This window comes from Mesitornis unicolor, unplaced genomic scaffold (genome assembly GCF_000695765.1).
Source record: "Mesitornis unicolor isolate BGI_N332 unplaced genomic scaffold, ASM69576v1 scaffold49030, whole genome shotgun sequence".
Taxonomy (NCBI): domain Eukaryota; kingdom Metazoa; phylum Chordata; class Aves; order Mesitornithiformes; family Mesitornithidae; genus Mesitornis; species Mesitornis unicolor.
In genome coordinates this window covers 2761-11910 of record NW_010161262.1, presented here as the reverse complement: position 1 = coordinate 11910, position 9150 = coordinate 2761, and the positions used below count along the sequence as shown (strand labels likewise).

Sequence of the window (9150 nt, the reverse complement as noted above, 5' to 3'; positions counted from 1 at the left end):
TGCACTTTCCCTTGTTATATTTCATTAAATGTTGAAGACAATTGAAGACAGTAGTACAGAATTCTCCTTCCAGAAAGGAGGGGGGGGAAGGTTTTATTTATTTTGAAGTCCTGGTTTCAGGTGAAATATTTATAACTTTGAAAGTTAAGCATACATTTGCTAACTCGGGCAGTTCAAGTGATTCAAGGGTTTCTACTTCTTTTCTGTGGCAGCAGCATCAATGCTGCCTGAAGAAATACTGTGAATTAGCTCCTGAGCCTCTAAGTCCAACATGGTAAACTGAAATTGGTGCTCATCTGGGCTAGGATTCACGTGCTGTTCAGTCATTTCTGCTGCTCTCTGGGAGTTCTGCTATGAGTAGTAATTGTAGCTTGACTTTCACACTGAAGCTGTATTTAACCTGTCAGGAATGTTTGCTGTTCCTAACAAGTTTTTATATTTTCTTAATAGCCTTAAAGAGTTGCTGAGAGCTAAATTAATTGAATGCGGCTGGAAGGATCAGTTGAAGGCACATTGCAAAGGTAAGAGCGGTCAAATAACCAATATTCTTTGTAATCAACTGAGGTTCTGGCCAAATGAAAGTCCCAGATAAAGGCTTTACTGCCTCACAGTCAGTTTAAATGAGACTTGTGAAAGTGGGAAGTACCCCCGGCAATTGGTTTTGTGTGCAAGAAAGCATCCTGGTAAAAAAATCCTGAAACTTCTTCTCTGATCTGAACCTCATTAAGCTTCCGAGAAAAGTATTGGAATTGATTTCCTAAATACTCATGATGACACAGCTTTTTGTTTTGAGAGAGATTACTTCCTTACCACAGGAGAATAAAAACCAAGATAAAGAAAAATGGAGCAAATGCAGTGGTATACAACTTAGAAACTAAAGAGAACTTCGTTGTCTGCAAATGGGAGAGAAAGAAGCGTATTTGTATCTTTCTGAATACAATTCTTGAAAATAAGATCGTTTGCCTAGATGAGAGAAAACAAGCAGATGAACCTCTAAATACCCAAATCTTTAGTTCTGATTTAAGTATTTATCATTACTACAATTTACTGACTTGTAAATTGTATGAAACTGTTACAAATAGTATTTAAACAGCCAGGAATATTACCACATGTTGACATTTTCTTAAAGCAAATAACAAATCACTTGAGCTGTTGCTTTAATTCTGATTTGGTCTATTGTGCCCGGCAACCTAATACTGCATTACAAAGTTTCTTTCTGTAGGGCTGAGTGTGTTAAATTGTTTTTATAGGTGGATTTGCAGAGAAGGCTGAAATAATTCATGCTCACAGTTGTCTGCCTGATTCCACTACCAGAGATTACCCATAGGACAGATAGAGAAAGGGATGTTTATCTGCCTTCTCAACTATATACTCTGCTATAGTGAAGTTACATAAAATTACTTGGTTTACATTAGTACTTTGAACTGTAACTGCAGCTGCTGAGAATGCAAATGTAAGTTCATTTGTCCCTGTTAAGGGCCTAATAACATCCAAAAGAAAGGACAGAGAGGGATTTGGAGGGTTTGGGCCTTTTTTTGCTGTTGTTGTTTTTGTTGTTTTGTTGAGGTGGGGTGTGTGGGTTTTTTTTGGTAGCTGCTTCTAGAGCCTCTTGCCATTGTGGATTAGGGCCAATAATTGAGCAATCTAGTATTAATTTCTACAGGAAATTCAGCTAATAAAAACAGTTTACAAATAATTCATCTGATGTTAGTTCAGAAAACATATTCAGTGTCTTGGGTCAATCAATCCTATGTACTGACATACAGTTAAAAACATTCATGTTTAGATAAAATATTTTAGGTTTATGCTACTTGAATTGATGTTTGTTCTCAGCATTGAACTACATTTTTTCATTAGCCTTCAAGGCACTATAAGTAGACAACTGTTTAAATACTGGTATCTATTAATCATACAATATGTCTTAATCATAGCTTTTATTTTGCTGTAGGTATATACCTTTTTTCAGATATACTTTTTTTTTTACTTTGCTAAAATATATAGAGAGATGTCTACACCGGTTAGGAAGAGTAGTATTTACTGTCTCTGTGCTACCTTGCCGTATGGTCCAAAGTCTTCTTCCAATTGTATCTCTTTCTCACTATTATGTAAATAATGTGTTTGAAGAGATAAGCAGAGCAACTTGTGAACTGCTATAACACCCCAGTAATATGCACATCTGGTAATGCTCTGATAAGCTTGATTTTAAAATATGAGCTGATCAAGATGCATCAGTAGTGACAAGTTCCTATCCTTAAACCTATGTTATGAATGGGAGACTAAATCCACTGCACAATGCAGTAGGCACTGAGTTAATAACCTATATTTAGGTCACATGCTACTTCATATTCTCTGATCTATGCGTGCAAGTCTTGTCTCATAATCGGTGGCACAGGTTTTGTCTTCTAATGAAGGTATTAAAAGTCTTAAAATATTGGTCTTGGTCTTCCCCAGATGTCATTAAAGAAAAAGGATTAGAGCATGTTACTGTTGATGATTTGGTGGCAGAAATCACTCCCAAAGGTAGAGGTAAGAAAATGCGAACATGGATGTGGTAGTACATCAATTAATATACCTCCCTGTATTTCATTAATATTTTGAAAGCAGCATTATGAACTTCCCCATGTAAAGGAAAAATGTTAATAGCTTGTGATATTAACTACAAATAAAACATGTGAATTTGTATTGTGTAACAACCATTCAAAATCTGTAATGATCTTTGTGTGTGTAGACTGCTTTGGCAGGTTACTTTATTTAGTCGTGAGTCTGTATTCATCTTTATAATTGATTTAATGGTCCCAAGAAAACTTGGGGTGTGCAGCAGAAGTGGTTTAAAATGCCAATTCTTATTAAGATGGAAAATCTGAACTAACAGTACTAGTGTAATGGGAAGTGGGAAAAGGAAAGGGCATAGCATACAGATACAGAAAAATGAAAGAAATAAAGAAAGGAAAGAAGGAAGGGAGAAGAAGGGAAATACTGCAGTCATCTTTGTATGGTTCTTCTGGCACTCTTTAATAGGCTTTGGTGTTAGTGGGACAAACATCATTAAGTCTTAAATAAAAATAAGCCTTCAGAATATCCTGTTGAAGCCCCTTACTCTGAGGTCATGGCTGAGATTTTTTTTAGATTGGTCTTAGATTTGTGATGAAAAAAGGTAGGATAATCAAACTAGTTTGTGTGATTATATTCTGTTTGCTGTTAAATTGTCCTGTCCCTCAAACTTTCAAATTTTCTTGACTATGGCTAGGCAGAAAAGTACCAATAACAACAGTGGTCTTGACAGAGTTCAATTTTAGCCTATTTTAATTTGGAAAAAAATATAGATGTGCTATATGAAAATCCAATACCTTCAGTTACTTTAGGTATTAACAGAGTTGCAAGAACAAAGAAAGAAGTAGAAAGAAGGTTGGTATTAGCATATTTTCCATTTTGTCTTCGTTACTCATTGCTTTCTTATTTGTGTTTCAGCCTTGGTACCAGACAGTGTAAAGAAGGAACTCTTGCAAAGAATAAGAACCTTCCTTGCCCAGCATGCCAGTCTTTAACTTTGACATTCATCTGGGATACCAGTGGTTTTGGTTCTGTATTATGTCAATCATGTCAGGATTGGAATGCAGTTTTCCATACTTAAGGATGGAAAATCATTATTTTTTTGTATGATGAGTTGAAGTTTCTTTGCATTGCATCAATTTCTTAAACTTGGTATTATTTTAATAAAAATTTTTGTGGACTTGTGGTTCTAAGGCTCTTTTCTCTGTCAGTGCACTGTAATATTGTATCACCTATTACATTTTTTAAATAATTCGTAGTTGTATATGGTTGTGCAAACTTGCTCAAATTTTCAAAAAAGCATGATTAACAAGTATGTTAAGTAAGATGCAGAAGGGGTAAAAAAGTCTGTGGAAAATGCGATATGACATATTATTGAGCATATCCCTTCTAATTTTCCTTAAGTAGCTAGACAGCATGAAGAAGTTAAGACTACACGAAATCGCTGGTGTCGTTCGTCTCAGTACTTCTTTGCTACAGTGTGAGTGGTTTGAAATCTCTGACTTGTGTTGCAAATCACCCAGTAATTCATAAGAGGTTGAATTCTTCAAACAAAAAAGGCAGTCGTATCTTTCATCAATGATTCTCTCTTCACATTTACTTAATTAGAAAAGAATCACTATTCTGATCTACAACAACTACTGCTTTCTAATTTTGCCCATATTACTGATAACTTTTAATTATGCAGATCTTTGGGGCCTTTTGAAATTTAAGTGTAACATGATAATTTGCCAACATAAGTCTCTTAACGTGATACCTTTTAAGTTTTTGTATCTGAAACTGCAACATTAGCCAGGCCTATAAATAGCTGTAAAAATAATGTCAATGAATATAGAGGATCAGCAAAGGAGCTTTGAAGTGAGCACGTTCATTTTTTGCTATTTGAAATATCTAATAGATTATGAAGTTTCAGCATAAGCAGAAACTGAATGAGCAATTAGATGCTGTTGTGACTTCGTTGCTGTGAAAACCCAACATGGGTTTTCATCCTCCTAACTAGAACAATACTCCCAAACCTGTGACTTAGAGTGGGGCTTAGGCGGGGGCGCTGCTGCCGCGGGTTTGTGCGGTTCCCGGCCGGCGCTGGGAGCTCTCCCTGCCCAGCCGCTCGGGGGCAGTCGCGCCTTACGCTTGGAGCGGCGGCAGCAGCTGCCAGCGCTCCAGCGCCTCCGCTGCCTCCCCGGCCCTTGGTTTCCGGAGAGGAAAGGGATTCGCCCAGCTTCAGAACTGAGTGCTGCCTTCCCGGACTGCGCGGTCTGGGGGATGCTGGGCGGGGGCCGAGCTGAGCCCGTCACCAGCGCTGGGATGAAATGTACGCTCGCCGCCAAGAAGGCCAATGTCATCCTGCGGTGCATTAGGAAGAGTGTGGTCAACAGGTCGAGGGAGGTTCTTCTCCCCCGATACTCTGTCCTGATGAGGCCACATCTGGAATGCTGTGTCCATTTCTGGGCTCCTCAGTTCAAGAAGGACAAGGAACGACTGGAGAGAGTCCAGCATAGAGCCTCTAAAATGTTGAGGGGACTGGAGCATCTCCCATATGAGGAAAGGCCAAGAGAGCTGGGTCTGTTCAGCCTGGAGGAGACTGAAGGGGGCTCTCCTTAATCATAGAATCATTGGTTAGAGTTGGAAGGGACCTTAAAGATCATCCAGTCCAATCCAGCTGCCATGGGAAGAGACACCTCCCACTGCTTATAAATATCTAAAGGATGGGTGTCAGGAGTGTGGGACCAGATTCTTCTCAGTTGTGCTCAGTGACAAGACAAGGGGCTGTGGTCACAAACTGGAACACAGGAGAGTCAACCTAAACATAAGGACACACTTCTTTACAGTGAGGGTACCAGAGCACTGACACAGGCTGCCCAGAGAGGTTATGGAGTCTCCTTCTCTGGAGACATTCAGAACCTGCCTGGACGTGTTCCTGTGTGACCTACTCCAGGTGATCCTGCTCTGGCAGGGGGGTTGGACTGGATGATCTTTTGAGGTCCCTTCCAACCTCTACCATGTGATTCTGTGAAATGGCTGCAGCAGGGCTGTGTTTTATTGACACAAATGTTTTATTGCCTTGGCTGCTTGCACTGTGAATTGGGGAATGGCCATGAAAAGAGCCTAGCAATAGCCAAAGGGGAAGTCTGGCATTGGACACGAGTCAGTATAAACACGACAATACCAACACTCAGTGGGACAAGATGGAACCGGTGGTGAACATCTTTTGTCTACACAGGACCAAGTTCCTGCAGGGACTGGAATGCCACAGGAGCCAGGATCAGGGATCTGCTGGAGCACATAGATACTCCTGAGAGCCTCTCCTATACTGTTGTAAATCTACCTTAATGCCAGACATGCTGTGTATCACTGTTTCTACACTGTTAAATAACGGTGGATACCAGAAAGAAGAAAATTCATTCTTACACTTTAAAGTCCATCTTTGTTTTTTTGAAAGTTTATTTGCATTATGTTAATTCAATGTTTGATTGCTACTTCATTTGTGTGTGTTCTGTTTGAATTGCATATATGAATATTTATTCTGAGATCTTCACTCCAGACTTGATTTACCCCCTGCTAGTAACTGATGGGGTACAGAATGTTTCTTCACAGAAACGCTAGCTGAGTGTATGTTTAATACATGGCAAGGCTGTAAAATGTCTTCCATGTTGTTACTCTTTTTTTCTCAGAGGTCTTTGCTGATGTTTTTTGATATTTTGCACATGACTTTAAAAGTCTTTGCTTGATAAATGGCTGCAGTTTGCCACGGGCACAAAATAACTTGCTGCAGAGCTTCCACTTGATTTCCTTCGCTGTGGTGGGAAAGGGCCAGATTTAAGGTAGTCATTCACGAACTGTGGCAGGTTTGTTGTCCGATTAGCAAACATTTGAGATTCCACCTAGAACATGACAGTTGGAGTGCAGCTGCTGTAAGTGCGGTGTCATTCTCCTCTGTAGGCAGCTCATGCTTGGCACAGAATAAAGACCGAATGCTATATGAGTTTTCAGCAAGTTGCAGTGACCAATCTGAAGTTAAAGGCATAACAAACAGCCCTTTCACATGCTTCCAAAATACACTGTAAAGGTCTGCCCAGTCTGGCTTAAAATGCAAGAACATTCAGAGGCCCAGAAGGAAGAGGAGAGTGACTGCCATCCAGACTGCCATCCAGGCACACACCAGTGGTCCTGTCCCAGGGTAGCACTGGCTGCTCTCAGGTAAATAGCCCAATGCCACGTGTTCCCACAGTGAGCTCTGTTAACCACACCAGTGCAGCCTCCATTCAGTAGCCAGGCAAAAAGCATGTCTGACAACACGTGCAGATCCAGATTACACCGGAGCTGACTGGTCAGAGGTATCTTGATGGATCTTCTAAGAATGAAATTAGATTTGGGTTGATACCAGCAATGGGAGATGGTTTCTTGAGGAATAAATAGGTCCCCTTAGTGGCCTCATATTTTGGTTTAACTGCAGGTTTTATTCTCAGATGCACAGGGTGGCTTTTTTTTTTTGTAAACCGCTCTCTGCACAATCTCAGTTTCTACTCATTTGATAGAGTACTGAAAACAATCAGTAACATTCAGGATTCAGCCAGAACATTACTGTCTTGTTGAGGTTTTTTTTGCACACTGAAAAATAAGATGATCTGTGCTGTTAAAGGTTCCATACCTATAGACAGATAGGTGCATTAACTACTTTTTCTTCAAAATTTCAGCATTTTCAATGTCATTAAATGCATCCCTTCCTTACAAGGGCAGACAGCACCCAGAACTAGATAGCCAAGAAGTGGCAATTTAGGATTAATATGAATTACCTCAGCTGTGGACATAGGCTTCTTTTAGATGGCAGCCCTATATATGTACTCTGGTGGCTGATTCAGTTTGGTCTTCTTGTAGACAAGCCTGTAAAAAATAAAATGTTTGTAAACTGACATTGAAATAATGGGTCAGATAACAGCTAGAGTAAATTGGTATAACTCTGGATGCACATTTATCCAAATTCTATGTGACAGTGAATTGAATAGTCCTACTGCTGTCAATGAAAGACCAATAGAAAAAGGTTAGCTTAGCCTCTCCCTTAGTCAGGCCCTGAGGGGTTTGAAGCACACAATGAACTCAAAACTGGTTGGATTCTAATGTGTTTGATAATTATTTCCTTGTGAATACTTCTCCGCATTGACACAGACCAGGCAAAAAGTGGCATAGAACAGTAACATCACCAAGAAATTCTGCTGAGATGTCAAACATGCACTCACATCTTAGGGAGAACATTATGGGTTTACCCCCACGAGCTTTTCAAATTTTTTTATATTTTTTTCCCCATTTTTCTTCATTCTTGTTTATTTACATAATGTTTCAGTACAGACCTTTATCACTTGCAGAACACGTATGTGTGAAGTCTGTTTAAATCCAGTAAGAGTCCATCAGTGCTATTAAAAACTTACTGCTGCTTCTTGGTTCTTCTCTCCAGAGCATCCTTTGGGGTGCCAGCTCTGCACTACCTAGCCCATGTCCTCATATTTTCATTCACATAATGGATTATCTATAATTGTAGTGATTGTGGCACCTTGATGGTGTGGCTTGAACTTACTTAGTGATTGAGTTTTCACTGGAGCAATGAAAAATATCCAATGCTTTTACCTGCTGGCTTTCTTTAAATTTCTAAGTATTTACAATTGCAATCAGAATTGTGTTCTACTTGGCCTGTTTTTCTCAGCTATTCAGTTTCTATAAGAAGCAGCTGTGGCTGCAGAGCCAAATTTGTAATAACTGGAACCCAAAATGAAGAAAAACAAATTCATTTCCTCATAAATAATTTATACTTCACCACTTTAGTGTAAACAATAGGTTAATCAGCATTCTGCTTGGAATGAGAAAAGGCCTAATCTCGCTTTAGTGTATTTCATATTTACCATGGTGCTTTTCATCTGAATGGTATTATTCTTAAAAATGTTCTTTACACTTATAAAAAGTGAAGTGATTTAGCAGTAGATTATAAAAAATACTCCTCTAAGAAATCCCTGCTGATTTTTGTTTCTTGGAGTTACTAGGGAAGAGGTTACCCATGCTTTCAATCATTGATGCTGAGGTGAAGTATCAAGCTGCTGCTGATAAAATCGGTGGCTGGCAGCCTGTGATGAATACTGACAAGGGCAGAGCAACCTGGCCTCTTCTGTTGGCTGACTCTCACCTTTGCACCTGTGTGCAAAGTCAGCACAGTGCTGAGCTCTTACCTCTCATGCAGGGGGCAAAAGCAATGCTTAATTCCCTGGAAAGCAATGACACTGGAAATCAGAGTGCAAAACTGATCGTCTGCTTGCCTGGGATCTTTGAATACACATGAACAGAAATGAGCGTAACACTGATCTTAGTTTTGTACACCGCATCGATTAGACTGACACTTATGATGTACAACTCATAATTTTGAAAGGAAAGAAGGAAAAAATGGAGCACTGAGAGAGAAAAAGGAATTACTGAGGGTTAGCACTGCTAGTTAAGCTTTTAAAATCTCCCAATGTTAGTTTATTGAAGAGAAAGCTGGTAGAAAATATGGTTGTGGTGTGTCAGAACCTCCTCAGGGAGAAAACAGCAAAGGGTACTTTTAACAGAGAAAGGCATAAA

The 9150-nt window shown here is 39.6% G+C and overlaps 1 protein-coding gene across 1 annotated transcript; it reads left to right on the top strand.

The window, feature by feature from the left end:
* Nucleotides 1-450: 450 nt before the first annotated feature.
* ENY2 (enhancer of yellow 2 homolog (Drosophila)) lies at nt 451-3736 on the top strand (the record flags this gene model as incomplete). Its single annotated transcript, XM_010192308.1, has 3 exons — nt 451-521; nt 2452-2526; nt 3469-3736. Coding segments are annotated over 3 exons (223 nt in total), but the record flags the coding sequence as incomplete, so codon positions are not given.
* Between the last annotated feature and the right edge of the window lie 5414 nt (nt 3737-9150).